At 35.1% G+C, this 19,632-nt stretch overlaps 1 protein-coding gene across 1 annotated transcript in view; it reads right to left on the bottom strand.

Moving 5' to 3' along the window:
* LOC115212225 overlaps positions 1 to 19,632 on the bottom strand; it is a 55,777-nt gene that overhangs the window by 9,254 nt on the left and 26,891 nt on the right. The window contains exon 6 of the mRNA XM_036503143.1: positions 17,874 to 19,162. Coding sequence (XP_036359036.1) covers positions 17,874 to 19,162 — 1,289 coding nt within the window. The remainder of the gene's footprint in view (positions 1 to 17,873; positions 19,163 to 19,632) is intronic.

Genomic DNA, 19,632 nt, shown 5'->3' with positions numbered 1-19,632 from the left:
CTGATCATAGCTTTCACAGGTCCCTCTGAGACCAGTAAGGTCAACGAAATCAGTATTTCTCTTGAATAAGTTGCAAGTTGACAGCTGCAAGACAAACAGTCAGGGAAGAAATTCCAGAAGATCAACATTTTGAGAAGAAAAGGCCATGTGTACTGGTTTGTGTTGGGAGCCTAAGAAGGAATATATACATACATACATGCATACACACATATATACATACACACACACACACACACACACACATATATATATATATATATATATATATATATATATATATATATATATATAGTTATAATTAGAATTAGAATTATTAAAGAATTTAATATTACTACTATATCCTGCTTCCTGCAGGGCTTCATTATAAGGTGTGCATTTTGGGAAAATCTCAAAATTAGAAGAAAGTAACGATATTCTTTTACCTATATTATCTGTCAATGATTTCTTAATTGAAAAAACGAAAAATTAAATGTAGACGTAAGTTAAATTACTTATATAATAAGTTTAGCTAATTTGTGTATATATATAAACCCTGTTTTATGTTACTAATTGCTGTAGTTATCATTTTTAGTAGTAAAATGTGTATAAATTAGCACCAGATTATATAGTGTATATTACATAATCAGAATAAGATGAAACTCAGATGTTTATAAAATAAATAAATTAATGAATGAAAATAGATTAAATTATAGAAATTTAGCTTAATTTATGTATATTATGTATTTTAGTTTTAAATTATTTAGATTTTACAGTTTTTCGAGTAAATGGTATATTACAATTAATTTTTTCTTATTCTCACAGCTAAAATACAGTTTGTAATTTTAATAGCTTAAATACATATTTCTATCTTTTTATTCTATAATTTTTTATTTATGCCATATTTTCACGTGATATATTTCTTATAAATGCTAAGTTCTATGTATTTCATTTAAATTTTTAGTTAACAGAAATTCTTTGATAAGATAAGTTATGCTTTTATTTTAAGAAATATTGTTAAATGTTTTTCAATTATTTATAGTTAATACACATATTTTTCTATATTTATTTGATAATAAGCATGAGTTAAGATACGTACATTTATTCTATTATTATTATTATTATTTTAGACCTGATGAGTGACTATATTTTTAAATAGATTTAATTTTAGATCGAATTGAGTTTGTTTTATTATCTATTTGAAAATATAGCCATGAAACGCATATAGTCTTTTTACTACTATTTACTATTTATTGTTTATGTACTTTATTGATTATTAGAATAAGGTTTTTATAGTATATCTTTTCTATATGGTCTGAATAACGTCTTTCACTATTGAGTTGTTTAATAGAGGTTTTTCTCTAAATTATATATATATATATTGTGAAATTAGATTTAGAATTGCTAAATTGAATTTTACCCTGTAAGTTTGGAATTATATTCCCTACTACTACTACTACTACTACTACTACTACTACTACTACTACTACTATTATTATTATTATTATTATTATTATTATATATATATATATATAATATATATATATATATATATAATATATATATATATATATATATATAGTTAATCCAAACATGAAAACAAAGAGAAAACACAACAACGCGAAGACGTGGAACAAATTTAGTGTTATTGGATGCTCAGGAAAGGAAAGAAAGAAGGATTTAATGTTTTGAGCAGAGCTCTTTGTCAGAAACATAGGAAAAGGAAAGATCTAAGGAAGAGAAGACGGAGGAAAAAAAAATCGCCAATGGTACACACGTGGTTACATATGTATATATAGTTATATGTATTTCTTTATTGCCCACAAGGGGCTAAACATAGAGAGGACAAACAAAGACAGACAAACGGATTAAGTCGATTACATCGACCCCAGTGCGTAGCTGGTACTTTATTTTATCGCCCCGAAAGGATGAAAGACAAAGTCGACCTCGGCGGAATTTGAACTCAGAACGTAACGGCAGACGAAATACGGTTACGCATTTCGCCCGGCATGCTAACGATTTTGCCAGCTTGCCACCTTTAATATATATATATCGCAGGATCTTTAAGCTTCCAGATCCTTCTTCTCCATGTTGGTCGTCTTCTGGTTGTCCTCCTACTCCTGATCCTAAAGTCACTAACTACCAGTCTGAGAGGTTTAGTTCACTGGTGATCTATGTGAATAGGTATGCTGATTTAGTGCTATAGTTGGTCACCTATATGGTTCCAAGTTCACACCTGAGGCTGGAGCTAGGGATCTGTATTGTGTTTCCATGTTAGCAGGTATATATTAGAGGTAAAGGACAATGAAAACCAATGTAGGACAAGTATCTCATGTCATTTATAATAATTTAATTAGGGTAAGGTGAATTTGAATTAAAAGTAGATAGAAGAATACAGAAAGGAGAATAAGGTTCACAGTTCATCTTTTTCCAGAGGGTATGGAGGTTGGTCTGTATTTCCATGAAAGTATAGGCCCTTAGGTATAATCCTAAGTAAATCCAGGCAGTATTTTGAATGATATGGTCATGTTGAAGTGTTTAGCTAGTAAGTAAATGGTCTGCATGGGTATATAGAATGAGAAAGACAGAAGTGGGTAGTGAGTGAGTGGATAGAAGTGAGAGAAGAAGGAGAAAGAGAGAAAAGACAGGAATGGGATGGGTGTGGGGAAAAGAATGAATGAGAGTAAAAGTAATGTAAAATGAAAAATAAAAATAAAAAATAAGAAATATAAATGATACAGCTAAGATTCCAGTGTTATTCTTGTAAGTAAGTGTCTGGTTCAGGTTGAGCAGTCAGGTATTAAGGTTTTGGTGAAGTGGAAGTGGAAGGTATTTGATAAATTAAGTACCAGTTACACACTGGGGTCGATGTAATCGACTTAATACCTATGTCTGTCCTTGTTTGTCCCCTCTGTGTTTAGCCCTCTGTGGGTAATAAAGAAATAGGTATTTATATCTATTAATTAAATAGATGAAATCTAGGTTAGATGTGGAGTGGTCAGTAGGGATAGCTAAAAATAGATGCCTAGCTTAAGGAGGTATGTATAGGATAAAACTACAATTAAAGGGATAAAGGATACAAATTAAAGAATTAAAATTTAAAAGTCAAATTAAAAATTTAAAAATTTAAATTTAAGGAATTAAAGCTAGCTAGTGGATTGTATTGTTATGACAGTGGATATCTATAGGCAAGGGTTATGTGTGTTGATTTTGCTTGCATTTTGACCTTTGGAAGAATCTGAAATTGTGAAAGAACTTATGCTTGCATGTAGAAAATGATTCATGTTGTTTATTGAGTAATTGCAGTGAATTATAAATTAATATTTAGAGGGCTTCTTTCAGGCAGAGTTCACATGTGGAGTGCTGGCCTTGGTATGGGACACTAGAATCTATTATGGCCCAGAATATCCTATATGGTACTTTCCTATTCATCAGAAGGTGTATGTGGTTGGCTAGGGATGTGGATTTGCTATGTTCTTCATATTTAAATGAGTTTAGATGCACAGAATATCTCTGTTTAAAATTAATAGTACACATTCTAATATTTGCATGATTGGTTCAAAGTGACATTGATACAAATCTATGTTGTCTGGGTGATAAAGTTGTTGGTGCACTTTTAATTAATTTGTCAGAATTTAAGTAAAACCCGTGCAAAGAATTTATGACCTTAAAATTATTCAGAAGAAAATATGTGATATGAATGAATTATTCCATGTGAGAAAGGAAAAGAATTTTTTTCTATTTCTCCCATGTTAACATAATAAATTTCAGAAAAAATAAAAGGTTAATAAAAAGGAAGGGAAAGAAAACAAAAATAGAAAAAAATAATTACTTTTCGTTACATTTTTTCATTTGTCCTTTTCCTTTTTTCAGGAATATTATTTTTAACTTATTCATTTCAGCAATTTTTAAAAATGTTAAAATTATTCAGTAGAATATCTTTGTAAATACTTCTTTTAAATATCTTATAAGATGAAAAATGAAAAAATTTTTTTCTTCATCTATATTTTACAATGTAATAAGATTTTACATTGTGCATCTATTTCACTCTGTGAGGATCTCTGCTGCAGAAGCCATTTCTAGTATCCTGTTTCATTCTTTAATCCATTGGTTTGTCTTGGTGTAATCCTAATTTGTTAGTTGACTTTATTTTACAGTAGACACTAGATGTATAAGAAGCATGCCTCATACCTATAGTGAATGGGTCCAGTTTGAAAATGTATTTTAAACTTGGTCTTTTATTGCATGCCCACATACACATCTATGTTATATAAACAATTTATTTTCCATTCTTTCATCTGTTAGAAATATCTCTGGACAGCAATGTGAGATTTCTAATACTAAACCTTATTAAGAGATTTGTCACTTTAATGCATCACCAAGCCACTCTACCACTCATAAATATGGTCATGTGTTTTATGAGGTTCAACGTTATTGAGCATCTGCTTGCAAATTTTGGTGAAGATCACAAAGAAGAATGTTGTTGCATTTCAAAACCGTGTCACTGATTTTGACGTATGGTGTATCAAAAGATTCAGTACTACAAATTAAACTTAATTTCCATTCACATATTTGCATTTCAAAAATTAACATCATAATCTTTTCCATAAATCAACTATCATAAACGTTTTATATGATGTCACATTTTCTATGTGTGTGTATCTTAAAAGATATCAATCATCACGACACACACCTTCACTCACTCACTCACTCTATCTCTCTCTTTTTCTCACACACACACATACGTCCATTTCATATACACGTACATACATCTTTCACTTTCTTTCTTGTAGTCCTTTTCGCTTTCTCCTCTTTCAATTTCTGCTCTCTTCAAATAAAGTTATACAGAATGAGCGGGAAAAAACACAAAATGAGCCACCACAGCAGAATGGTGTTAGTGTATGTGTTGACATAACAAATGGCTGGAGGTGAAACTCTTGACAAAAACAATGAGATGGCAGGTCCAATGTATATAAAAATACTCATATGCCGTTCAGTTACCAGTTGATAATTATTACTGCAGTTGCAAGGTATTTACAGTTACATATTTACCCTTAAATTAACATTTAATACATGTGCATACTTTATGTATATGTATATTTATATATATGTATATTAAGAAATTTATCTATAATAATTATTGTGGCATTTATCGTTAAATTAGCGGTTCATACATGGGCTTCTATTTGGTTAATTTATACTGCATACAAAAATAAAAGCATACTATATATATATACAACTGCTTACAAAATAGGGATTAATGTATAATTTCTTTCTATGTTCATAATTTTTTGTTTAAAATATTGAAAAAAATATGCCACCAAAGAGAAGACGTAATCTCTTCAGAAACAAGTATAGAGCAAGGAGGATTACAATCCTCCTTGCTCTATACTTGTTTCTGAAGAGATTACATGAGAGTCTGAAAAGAGAAGTGAAATGAGATGTTCTCAAGATCAGCCAATGCATGTTGCAGCTCTTAATGCTGGGTCATTAAATCAATGTTTTAATGATTAGACAGAGGCCCAATAGAATAGCCCTCAGAAACAGACTACATACAAATTCGTTTTTCACAACTCCTGAAGCTCTTTTCAGGTATGATCCACCCTGTTCTTATAAAAATGATAACTCTGTCCAAACTGGTATGCTAAACATAAATTGTTGTTTCTGTAGAGCTTTAAAATTTTCAAATAAAACAAATATGTGCTGCTCAGGCGGTCAGGTAACTTTGCCAGCACTACCAGCTTCTACTCAATGTTTTATGGATCCTCTAGAAGGCACTTATATCCAGTCAAAGTATTTTCTGAACAATATCAGACAATATAACTCTGCATTTCAAATGACATCGTTTACTGCATCTAAGAAGATAGTTAAACATGAATTTATGCCGGCATCAAAGTTCAAGGGCAAGTCTATTACCTCATTGGTTCCCTGTTACCCACAAATGAACAACCACAGTTCCTCTAAATTTACTTAATGAGTGATGTAGGACAACAAACCTGAAGGAGGTGTCAAAATTTCAGATGATGGGCCGTGTTAGACACAGTGCCAACTGCTGCAAAAGACAGTATATCCACTGACAGCTTTTTGGTGCGTTCAAAAATTACATGACCCCCACCCCCAATTTTCCATGACAGGTTAGGGCCTGAAATACTCCAAACAGATGCATAGCATGCTGCTTAGTTGAATTAGCCCATCATTTACTCCTTAAATATTTTGTTGTCAATGCTGCACTTTCCCATACCACCTGTTTCAACATAACTGAAATATATTATACACAAACTATGCCATTTTAATCCCGAGCAACGCTGGATATCCTTGCTAATCTTTATAATTATATATGTAAAAAAAAAATAATGTTGCCTATATGGTCATTTTTCAGTCCTAGGCCACTGATATAATCATTTTATAGTATATATAATGACTTGGGGATCAGTATGTGTAATGATGCAGCATTTCATATGCACATTACCAAGATGGCAATAAAGTGCAGTCAACTAGCAGGATGATTACTAAGGTCCTTCAAGAAGTTATGTTGACCCTGTGGAGGATCTTTGTTTTTTGCCACCTGGATTACTGTTCTGTTATGGTCACCACTTAGTGCCAAACTAACAGCAGAGCTTGAAGCAGTCCAATGTTACTACACTAGAAAAATTGTAACAGTGCAGCAGATGAGCTACTGGGAGAGGCCGAAAAAACTATGTCTTTACTCATTGAGACAAAGACATGACAGATCTGTAATAATTTACATATGAAAAATTCTGGATGGACTAGTACCTAATTTTGGCATTGAGTGTTACACAAATACCTGAACTGGATGCTGTTATACTGTACCAAAGATACCATCCACTCCATCTAAATTCAGGACCAGGCACTGCAATAGCTTAGGGTTTGAAAGCCCACAGCTCTTCAATGCTCTGCTACAAAAATTAAGAACCCTACATGATGTGGATGTGGATGTGTTCAAAAAACAACTAGACACTCTTCTCTTTACAATACCGGCTGAAACCAACAGCTCAGTATGGTACAGATAAGAGCAGTGCTGTCAAACTTCCTCACACACAAAATAGGCCAACAATCAAGGCGTATATGTATTTTCGCTTTTCCTGAGAAAACTTGGGATGCATGAGTAATTTAAACTTGGATACGTAATAGGGTCATCAGTTTATTTTTCCATTAAAAATAAATATTGCTTTATATTTATGATTCACTTCTTTAAAAAGGTTTCTCAACGTCAACTTCCAGTTTTGACATAGCAACTGTGAAATTTTCCATTTTAATTTACTCTTTCGAAACAACTACAATAAATTACTGAAACAAATATTTACTAAGTTCACAAATTCAAATATTTCATACGAGAGATTTTTAATGTATTATTATTGAGACAATTTTTTTCATTTTATGCTTATTTCATTCATTGTTTGCAATGTTCTCTCCCCCTCTCTTTCTCACTCACACACACACTCCAGGTTTGATTTCATTATTACACAAATATCACATTAAAATTTGCAATTCAACACGAGTCGTCCCAAAAAAAAATATGGGCATTCTTTCACTTGAACCTGCACACTTCATTAATGTCCGTAAAATTTATTTACTTTTTGTGTGTGATGTTCAGCTCTTTGTATTTGTAGTCAGTCGCACACACACACGTGTTTTCGTATGTATGTTGGTATACATTTATGTATGTGTGTGTGTGAGAGAGAGAGAGTGAAGGGATGTGTTGTCATGTATGTGTACTTACATGAATACATAAGCATACATCTTTTTTTCATGTATGTGTGCATAAGAGAGAGTGAGTGATGTCTAAGTGGCATTCGCTCTCTCACATGCACACATACATACAAAAAATATGTATGCTTATTTATGTATGTATACATGACAACATACCCCTTCATTCGTGCTCTCTATCACTCACACACACATGTCCATTTCATCTCATGTTTGATACTGTATGTATATGTGTCTGTGTTTATGTGTGTGCATACGGTGTTCCACAATCACCAGAAAAAAGCAGAGGAATTTTCCTTTTTGATGCTCCTGATGGCACAGGTAAAACATTTGTAACAACATTGCTTCTCTCCAAGGTAAGGCAAGAAAAAAGAATTGCAGTTGCTGTAGGATTGTTTGGCTTTTCTGCCACTATTCCTCTCAGGAGGGTGAACAGCCCATTCTGCTTCTAAATTACTGCTAAACCAGGTCACAAATGACAGTCCATTTTGTAACATAAGAAAAGATTCAAGTTCACCAAAAGTGTTGTGCCAATGCCACCTTATCATTTGGGATGAATGCACCATGTCACATAGAGGTGCAGTGGAAGCTCTTGGTAAGATCTTACAGGACATCAGAGGCAACAATAAATCTATGGAGGGAGTTACATGAGTTTCGACGTGCAACCAAACGCATACCCTCCATCAGACACCTACCATATTCTGAGCGCCTTGTTTCCCTGGGCATGGATTCACTGAAGCTCCGGCGTTTGGCGACGGACTTGGTAAACACCCACAAAGTTATCAACCACCTCACCAACAACAACACTGAACACCTTTTTGATCTCCATGTGTCTAACACACGTGGACATGCCTACAAAGTCAGAAAACAATACAGCTCCCATGACTTTCGGAAACATTGTTTCACGCTCAGAGTTGCTGAAGCATGGAATAAACTGCCTGCGTCAGTTGTTGACTGCCATGACACTGCATCTTTTAAGGCCCTCATGCTTTCCGAAATCCGCCGAAACTACACCTGATTATATATACACTTTAGATGAGTTGTAGTGCACCTGAGCACTGTACACAATTATTATTATTATTATTTTAAGACTTCAGAGAGACATTACCAGACATTCCAAGGCGAAGAAGATTTGATGAAATAAAAGCATGCATTAAGTCTTTGCACCTATGGAATAAAATACAAAAATTCTCCTTCAATACTAATGTGTGAGCGTTATTACATGGGGACCAATGTGTAGAACAATTTTCAACCTGGCTCCTCCAATTAGGAAATGGGAAAGTACCATTTGATAGGAATGGTGATATCAGCTTGGCTCATATTGCTATCATGGTGAATTCCCTAGCTGAATTGAAGAACAGGGTATTTCCAGACTTAAGTAATAATTGTAGTTCTCATAAATGGTTGTGTGAAAGGGCAATTCTTGCTCAAAAAAATGAAACAGTTGCAAGGATTAACAAATAAGATCCCAACAATCATTAAAGAGTGCAAATCAGTTGATTCAGTCCTTGATGAAAATCAAGCTGTCCATTACCCAACAAAGTTCCTTGATTCTCCTGAGCCACCTGGAATTCCGAATTCCTCCATGTAGAATTTTTATGAAGGTAAGGGTCCTATTTAGGCTTCTAAGATATTTATGCAATGGGACAATGTTGATTGTAAGATGTTGGCAAAAGATTTTTACAATGTGATCAATGGCAAGATGAAAGCAGTTGCATTTTTACAAGAAATCAGCACTAAATTCACATCATTTAGTAAGAGAAAAAAAGGTGCCACTTGAGCGTGGGATCTACAATTTAAAGGGAGATTACTTTAGGTTACTTTTTAGTTTACTTTGTGCTAGTGCTATTTTCCGTGTTATCTCCAAGAGCAAATTTACTTTGGTGGGTGGTTTACACACTTATTTTAATTATTATATGATTTTCTTATTATTAAAATAGTAAGAATTTGATTAAATACATTTACAATGCCAAGTATGTACAAAATAATTTAAAAGTAACCCCAAGTAATCTCCCTTGTAGACCACATGCCAAAGTTGCACCTATATATATATTGTTACACCGCCACTAAGGGCCCAGGGCCTTCCGATTCCATCATGAGCCCTAAGTTGCGACAGCGACACTCAGTAAACCGGAAATCCACCACGGAAAGGAGGGGAAGGTGGCAAACACAGCCAGGAACCAACACAACCACAACAAAAGAAAGAGACAGCGGAAGTTGCGTAATTTAGCTTTTTTTTTTCAAAACAAAATCAAAGCATTCCAAAACAAAGGTTGACAAATCATGTACGGAGTTCGAAGAACAATCATTTGCATTTAAACATGAGTTCGAAGAACAATCATTTGCATTTAAACATAATACAGAGTTCGAAGAACAATCAATTGCATTTAAACGTAAGACAGAGTTTGAAAAACAAATCATTGAACATTTGACACAATACTGTTCGATTTTCTTTTCCAAGACACATCATTTTACATTTAACACAATCAAAAAGTTTCCTTCTCCTTTTTAAAACATTTCCAAGTTCTTTTTTTTCTTTCTTTTCTTTTCTCTTAAAAACAGCCAACAACACGCTTTTTTTTTTTTTTACACGACAGTTCTCAAAGTTTCTACTGCTTTTTTCTAAAAACAACAACACATCGACTCTATTTGAACATCGAAATTCAAAACACAAATAAAAAACATTACCGCATGTTCCACGCCTGCAACACTCCCTGAACATCACAACCCCCACTATAGTAGTCCGGCTTCTTTATGTCTCTCTCTGCCCCTTCACTGTCATCTTCCTTACTACCTCTCGTCCTGTCTCTTGCCCACTCACTGTCTGTCTCTCTCTAGATCCTGGCTGTCATCTTTGTGGCTGCCTCTCACCGACTCCACCATCTCTAGCTCATTCCCTTGTCCGCTCCGCTCACACTGACCCTCTCATGGTTTCTCGCTGACTGACCAACTAACTTAATGCTAGCCATATTTATAACGTTGTCCCAGCATTTCAATTTTTTAAAACTTTCCATAACTGTGTGGGGGCCATAGTTCACTGCCTTCGACCATTAATAATCGTGGTCTTTGACAGGACAAAGGAAATACCATTGTCTGAACAACTGGAGTGCTGGTTCGGTTCCAACTAATGGAACAAGGGGCATAATGTTTTTTTGTTCATTTACTTTTCCTTGCCTCTGAAATAATATATATATATATTGTTTGTGGGGGGATTATCATTTTGGGCAAAATACTTTATAAACTCTGTTAGTACATTAAGCTAACAATATTGCTGAGATTAGTAAAGAACTCTGTGTGATCTTGTGGCAGGGTCTGAGGTTATAGTTCATCACTATTGTATATTGTAAATCCATGTTTGTGCTCCAGTTATACTGATTTTACACAGAATGATATAAAAGACAAGGCATAAATAATGGTCATTACATATTTTTCTTTATTGTTGTAAATTTAACTTACAGCTGTTTCCAGTAGCCATTAGTAGGTTCGTTATTGATAGGCTTTCTCATTAGGCCCATTGATAGGCAAAACACTGTAGGAATAGTACAAGTATGGGGGCAGGAAATGAAGATAAGCATCAGTATAAGGGAGAAGGATAAAGAAGAAAGAGGAAGAGGTAAAGATTTGGAAGAGAAAGGAGCAGAAAAACTAGAGGAAGGGAGGAATTCAATTAAAAAAAATGGGACAGTATAGCTGAAGTTAACAAGAGGACAGTAAAAGACATTAGTGTTTGTAACTGGTTCATCACACATGAACAAATTTGCTTAACATCTGCTTTCCATGCTAACGTGGGTTGGATGATTTGACAGGAGATGGCTAGGCAGAAGACTGCACCAGGCTCCAGTATCTGTTTTGGCAGGGTTTTTATGGCTGGATGCCCCCTTCTAACACCAAACACACTGTAGACTATATATATATATATATATATATATATATAAAGTTAATCCAAACAAGAAAACACAGAAAAAAAGAGAAAAAAAAGAGAAAAAAACACAGCAACGCAGGACGTGGAACAATTAAAGTATTATTGACGCTCAGGAAAGAAGGGAAGGAGGGTTTAACGTTTCGAGCGGAGCTCTTCGTCGGAAACAAGGAGAAGGAAAGATCCCAAGGAGGGAAGACAGAGGAGAAAATATTTGAGCTGGTGGTGCTTAAGAGATCACATGTTGAAAGCAAAAGTTAAAGATTTAAAGAGTATATATATATATATATATATATATATATACTCTTTAAATCTTTAACTAATTTCAGCTCAAAAACTGTGGTCATGCTGAGACACCACCACGAGTTTTACAACATTTTCACTATTTGAAACCCCCTTTGATATGAGGCATTTAGTGAAGGAGGGAGTCTTACGATTCTGACCGCATCTGTGTATTCTGCCATGAGATAGGCTCATCCAGAATCCTTGACAGGAAGAGATCCAGTTTTGCTTTGAAGACAAAAATATATATATATATATATATATATATATATATATATATATCATCATCGTTTAACGTCCGCTTTCCATGCTAGCATGGGTTGGACGGTTCAACTGGGGTCTGGGGAGCCTGAAGGCTGCACCAGGCCAGTCAGATCTGGCAGTGTTTCTACAGCTGGATGCCCTTCCTAACGCCAACCACTCCGAGAGTGTAGTGGGTGTTTTTATGTGCCACCGACACAGGTGCCAGACGAGGCTGGCAGACGGCCACACTCGGATGGTGTTTTTTATGTGCCACCGACACAGGTGCCAGACGAGGCTGGCGAACGGCCACGATCGGATGGTGTTTGTTACGTGCCCACAGCACAGAGGCCAGTCGATGCGGTACTGGCTACGGCCACGTTCGGATGGTTTTCTTATGTGCCACAAAGATACAAATTCCATTGATGTTCATCTATTTTGATTTGGTTTGATTTTCACTTGCCTCAACACGTCTTCACAAGTGTCACAAGAAGGAAGGTATGCACAGGTGGACTGACTACGTCCCAGGTAGAGGCCATGGGTTATGGCCTCACTAGTCTTGCCGGGTCTTCTCACGCACAGCATACTTCTATAGGTCTCGGTCTCTAGTCATTTCCTTGGTGAGACCTAATATATATATATATATATATATATATATATATTTGTAAAAAATGAAGTTCGAAAATGCTGCTGTATTATACAATTTTTAATTTTTATATATATACATTATAACATGTTTCAGTTCCTGAAATGAACTTTATCAAAAAAAGTTATATATAAAAAAAGACAGCTCATGCCGTCAAACACAAGAAATTCATTTATAATACACAACGGAGTCAGACATCTTAGAGTTCATGTATAGTTGATATATAGTTCATGTATAGTTGATATATAGTTTGAAGTATATGTTCAAAGTGTTCGATGCAGTGGCCCACGGTGGCGATACGTATTCAATACAAAAAACAGATCAAAGTGATGGAAAGCGGTCAATACAGAAGATTGATGTTTCCGAAAGAGCGAGGAATTCATTTTTACCTTAAGCAAATGTGATGACCCATGGTGGATGTTCGCTGGGTGGTTCTAATGAGTTTTTGTGAAGTGTTCGGTTTTATAATGCCTGTTAGGTGGTCAATTCAGCGTAGTGTGACGTCATCAACGTTTCGACCAACGTCATCAACGTTTCGTTAGGTGGCTTTAACGGGACGTCATCATTATTTTGACCAATCGCTGCATTATAACTTCCTCTTGTTTGTTTTCCTGTTTTGACCAGTCGCTTCGTTAGTCAAGTAGAACGGGACGTCATCATTATTTTGACCAATCGCTGCATTATAACTGCCTCTTGTTTGTTTCCTGTCCTGACCAGTCGCTTCGTTAGTCAAGCAGAACGGGACGTCATGCAGATTCTGCCCAATCACGACTTATAGCTACATTAGATCTGCACCCTGTCTGTACTTGTTAGGTGACTATTCAAGCAGAAAAGGACGTCATCAATATTCTGACTAATGACTGTCCCCCGTTTGTATCCTGTCCATTCTAGCTGAGCTAGACGTCATCAACTTGTTGACCAATCAGAATCGGGTCTGACCCATAGCTGTATCGTATGTATCAGGGTCAGATTTGCATGAAAGAATTTTTTTCCCTTTTTTTTACTTGGGTATATTTCCGTCAGAGTGAGTGTCTGTTTGAAGTAGCGGTCGTGGTGGAATTTTGCTTCTTCTTTTCGGAGGACTTATCTTTTGTTTTAGTATACCTGGCCCAGGGTGTTTAAACTTGGTCTAAATTTTTTTATGAAATATAGTTCTTTATTTTGGCGTTGTGTGAAGGTTGCGTTGTCACTGAATTTATAGAGCGGGTTAGTTGTAAATTTCGGATTTACATTTCCAGCACATCTATCTATGTGTCCGCTGACCGGTATTTTGCGGTAATCAGGGTTTCTAATTTGTGATTTATGCACCGCCATCCTGTTACGTAAGCTATTTTTTGTATGGCCTATATACTGCCTATTGCAGCCTGCGCATGTTATGACATAAATTAAGTTTTCTGATGCGCAGGTGAAGTTTGTTCTAATGGTGAACTGGTGGCCTTGTTCCAGTATAAATTCTGATCCTTCTTTCAAGATGACACAGATTCCGCAGTTGGGCCTTCCACATTTTCTAACTGCTGGTTTTGTGGTTGATGTTGAGTGCAGTGTAGCTTGGGTTAAGATCCTTTTCAAGGATTTTGGTTGCCGTTTACTTTTAATGATGGTGTGTGTTTCGAGGATCCGGTTCATCTTTGGGTCTCCCTTTAGTAGGGCTGTGCTTTGTAGTATGGTGTTGAAGGCCTCATTGTTGAGTGGGTTGTGTGTAGAAATGTAGGGAAGGGTTTTTAATTGTTCTTTCTTTTTTGGTTTTGTTTGTCTCAGGTCTTCTATACTTAATTTAAGTACCCGTTGGATTGCACTGTCTATTAGGGGCTGTGGATAGTTTCTATTTGCGAGTGTGGTTCTAAGTTCCTGGAGACGTGTGTGTCGGGTGTTTGTGTCTAATATTATGGTGCAAATCCTTCTAGCTAAACAAAAAGGGACATTCATTCTAGTGTGTTGTGGGTGGCATGAATCAAAGGGTAGGTACTGTTTAGAGTCTGTCGGTTTATAGTAGATATCTGTCTCTATTTTGTTGCCGGTTTTCTTAATGAGGATGTCTAAAAATGGTAATTCTTTTTCGTTGTGGTCCATCGTGAATTGTATATTGTCATTTATTCCATTTAATAGTATTTTAAATTCCTCAAGTTTCTCTATACCTTTGTCCCAGATGATGAAACAGTCATCGAGGTATCTTTTCCAGTTGTTATGGATATAGGTGGCGAAGGTGTTTCCATATTTCTCGAGTGTCATCCGGTATAGAATTTTCTCGAGGTATCCCATCACTAGGTTGGCAAAAGATGGTGCAGTACGCGTGCCCATCGCTGTTCCCGATCTTTGCCTGTAGAAATCATTGTCAAAAATAAAATAATTGTTCTCTAAAATGAATCTAAGTCCTTCTATTATAAGGTCTTTGTTTATGCGAGTTGGGAGTTCAAGGGGGTAGTTATTCAGCCAGAAGGTGATCGCTTCTATTCCTAGGTTGTGAGGGATGTTAGAATAAAGATTAACTACGTCGAATGATACTAGAAGGGTTTTCTCATTGACTGTTTTAGGGAGGTGGTTGAGCATATTTATATCGTCTCTTGCGTAGCTTTTGATGTGTTTTAGGAAAGGTTTAAGGAGTGTGTCTAAGAAATTGCTGAGGCGGTGAGTTTCACATGCTGGTCCTGCTATTATCGGTCTTAGTTTAAAATCATTTGGTGAAGGGATTTTGATGAGTGTGTCGGTGGATGTTTTGCACGTTTCTCTAATGGTTTGGCTTTTGTGTACCTTAGGGATACCATAGAACAAACTCGATTTGCATTTGAAGTTAGTGATGTATTCATACTCCTTGTTCGTGAGTCCTTCTTGGTATGTGTTGATTAATGTTGAATATATATATATATATATATATATATATACACACATACACACAAGTATGTATATTACAGAGGCATCAAATTGCTGGACCTGGTGGACCACAGCTCAATTAATAGGAAGAGAGTTAGCCTAAAAGAGACAGTTTGGTTTTGTGTCAGGAAGAAGCACTACTGTCATCTTCCTGGTGAGGTAATAGCAGGAGTACTTGGCCAAAAATAAACCTCTGTATCTGGCTTTTGTTGACGTGGAGGAAGCTTTTGACAGGGTACCCCGTTCTCTTATCCGAAGGGCAATGTGGAAGCTAGGGATAGATAAATGGTTGGTGAGAGCTGTAAAAGCCATGTACAGAGACCTTGTCAGAAAAGTGAAAGTTGCCAATGAGTATAGCAAAGAATTTAGAGTGCAAGCAGGATTTCACTAGGGATTGGTTCTCAGTCCCTTCTTGATTATCATAGTCCTCCAGGCTATAACAGAGGAATTTATGATTGGCTGCCTTTGCGAACTTATCTACACTGATGACCTTGCTGAGTCACTAGCAGAACTAGAGAAGAAATTTCAGGTATGGAAGCAGTACACTTTAGAATGTAGTTGGCATTACGATGGGCATCTAGCCTAGAAACTATGTCAAAACAGATATGAAGCCTAGCCACCACCTGTCAAACCATCCAACCCATATCAGAATGGAAAACAGACATTAAATGTGTATATATATGTGTGTGTGTGTGCATGTGTGTGTTCCAGATAACTGGAAAAAAAGAGACTGAATGAATGGAGGAGATGATGATGATGATGGTGATGATGATGATGATGATGATGATGATAACGATGATAACAACAAGAACAACAGCAGTAATGGTGACCACAACAAACTAAGGTGCGCTAGCACGTGTGTATATCTCATAATGGTGTGTGTGAATGTGTATGTAGAATAGGGGCTAGTTTGTGAGTATGTATGTGTGGGCAACTGTGTGTGTGTGTATGGATGTCTGAGTATGTGTATGGACATGTGTATATGTGAGGCTAATGTGTGTGTGTTTGCTGTATGTAGCAGTTGACATGTGCTTGTTGATATATATATATACACAGAGAGAAAGAGAGAGAGTATATATATATATATATATATATAATTAAATATATATATATACAGTTCATAGATGAGAATCAGATAGTCCCATATAGAATACACTTAGTAGAGGTCAAAAGATTTAAACTTGAGCAGATATAGAAGTAAATGTAGGGATAAGTTAGACAGATCAATATATAAAGTATATTAAATACATGAAATACAAAATGTACATATGTTTACATGAAATTTATTTTCTCCTTCTACTATTCTTTCTCTGAATACCTCCCCAATTCCCTGCTGATACACTTAACTCTCCACAAAAATCATTCCATCTTTGAACTTCTTTCCTCCAACACCTCAAACATAAGATCTCTTCCCTGAAGATGGAGGCTTGTCTCATTCTACAATGGAATTAATCTACAAACATTATTTTGAACCACTGAGCCCCCAGAAACAGCTGTTGGATTTGTATTAGTTTTCTTCAACACCTTTAATTCTCTATGTTATTCGTATTCTCTGTAAGTAGGACCTTTTTGTATGTAAACATATATAAACATTTTTTTGTATTTCATGTATTTGATATACTTTATATATTGATCTGTCGAACTCGCTTCTCTCTACATTTACTTCTATACATGCTCAAGTTTAAATCTCGAGCACTACTAAGTGTATTCTATATGGGGAATATCTGATTCTCATCTATGAACTATAGATATACATATATATATATATATACATATATATATATATATATATATATATATATATATATATATATATATATATATATATATATGTATGTATATGGGTAAAAAATTAATGAGTACATGCTTTACATATAAAATATTTTCAGGATTAAATAAAAAGACAGCAAATGGAAAATTACAATGTGAACAATGATGCTTTGCAGGAAGACTTTTGTTTTCTTGATTCTTTTCCTCTTTTCCAGTAACTACTCTGGATGAAGTACCTTTTGAGATTTGAAATTTGGAAAATGCACTCTTTCCAGCAAGATTTTCAAAGTTTTCACTCTAAGTTATCTTTTGATTTGTCTTTATACCACAGAAGTGACTGTGGCTTACATTGCATCATGAATTTACAAGCTGACCCTTAAAGAGTATATATATATATATATATATATACATACATACTTAATAGTTATGAACTATATATATTTAGAGGTTCTGTTCATTAAGGAAATTTTCCAGTTTACGTTTTATAAAATTTGTAGCATACTCATTATTGTCCCATTCAATAAATTTATTTGTTTCAAAGATTTCTTTCAGACTATTGGGAATCTGATTTGGTTGTAAGTTTTTGAGCACAATAGGCATCACATTCCTTATATTAAGCTTCATAATACCAAGTTGCAATTCAAATTCACATCTCTTGTCCTTTTTATAATATGGTGTTAGAACCACTATCATTTTCTTACTCACAGCCAGAGAACTTTCTATCATTCCAATAATATATTTTCCATAAGCAAAGTCCCTGTTTCGAAAGCAAAGTTTAAAGTTTCCATTGTTCTTATTTTCTCCATTTTCTCCATTATCAAACGTGTGCATCAAATACTTTTCAACCCATTCACTATCTTTGTCAGAGTAACTGATGTACCCATCGAAATACATGTCATCTCCAGGTATAGCTTCATACTCTTTTTCATTGCCTGATTTCTGTACATACTGATAAAGTTTAAACATCTTAAATTTGATGTACCAACGTTTAGTGTATGCAAATATAACTATGACAACAGTTAAGAGAAAACCTCCACCTCCACCAGCTAAGATATAGTAAAGCGTATAGTCAGTACAATCTATCTTTGACCGACTGAAATCAAGTAATTTCTTGCCCTGCCAATCTGGAGGACTGTTGCACATCAAGTCGTTTTTGTCTACAATATCTACTGTTGTAGTATTTAACCAGTCCCTGAACCAACGAAGATTGCAGTCACATGCAAATGGGTTCAAAGTAATGTTGAACTTTTTCTTCCTGTTTATATACTTTAAAGAATCACTATCAAAAGTAATTATGAAGTTATTACTGACATCAAGTTCCATCAGTGTTAAATTTGTTACCTCAAATGTGTTGTTTTCCCATCCAGTAATTTTATTTCCCCTGAAATAGATATATTTCAGATGTTTATTGTTTTGAAAGATTTTCTTAGACAAATGGCCTTGAATTTCATTATAAGATAAATCAATTCTTTCCAAATTTTTAAGACCACTCAGCAGGAAGCCCTTTTTGTCAGTAGATAAGAATTTCCCAAGTTTGTTAGAATCTAAATATAATTTTCTTATTCGAGTTAACTCTTTTGAAAAACTTTTGGGCATCTTGGAAATATGATTATTGGATAGATCCAGAAAACTCAGGGATTTTAGTCTGATGAAAATTTCTTCAGGTATAGTAGTTATGTCATTGGAACCAAGTTGTAAATCTGACAGACCAGCCAATGTAGAAAATAAACCACCTGCAAGAAATAATAGATAAACATTGCATCATACATCACAACGTTCTATAATCATAATGTCAGGTACATGTTTTCATTATCCTCATACCCAGTTCCAGGCATTGCACATTAGTTGTGCAGCAGCCTTGACCGATGGCGGCACCTTTTCCTCACACCTTACTTCTTTCATATATCAATTATGCATTGATGTAAGAATAAGTTGTTCTATAAACCCAAAACATATGTATCTTACCCTTCAATAACTTATTTTATCTTGATTTTAGTTCTACTTCCCTCATGCATAGTGGAGGCATGTGGCATAGTGGTTAGGGTGTTGGACTCATAATTGTAAAATCGTGGTTTTGATATCTGGACCAACTCACACGTTGTGTTCTTGAGCAAAACACTTCATTTCATTTTGCTCCAGTCCACTCGGCTGGTAAAAATGAGTAATCCTGCAACAGACTAGTGTCCTGTCTAGGTGGGGAATA

The sequence above is a fragment of the Octopus sinensis genome, linkage group LG5 (genome assembly GCF_006345805.1).
Source record: "Octopus sinensis linkage group LG5, ASM634580v1, whole genome shotgun sequence".
Taxonomy (NCBI): domain Eukaryota; kingdom Metazoa; phylum Mollusca; class Cephalopoda; order Octopoda; family Octopodidae; genus Octopus; species Octopus sinensis.
Note: the sequence above shows the minus strand (reverse complement) of the source record. Positions and strands in the feature narration are given on the sequence as shown.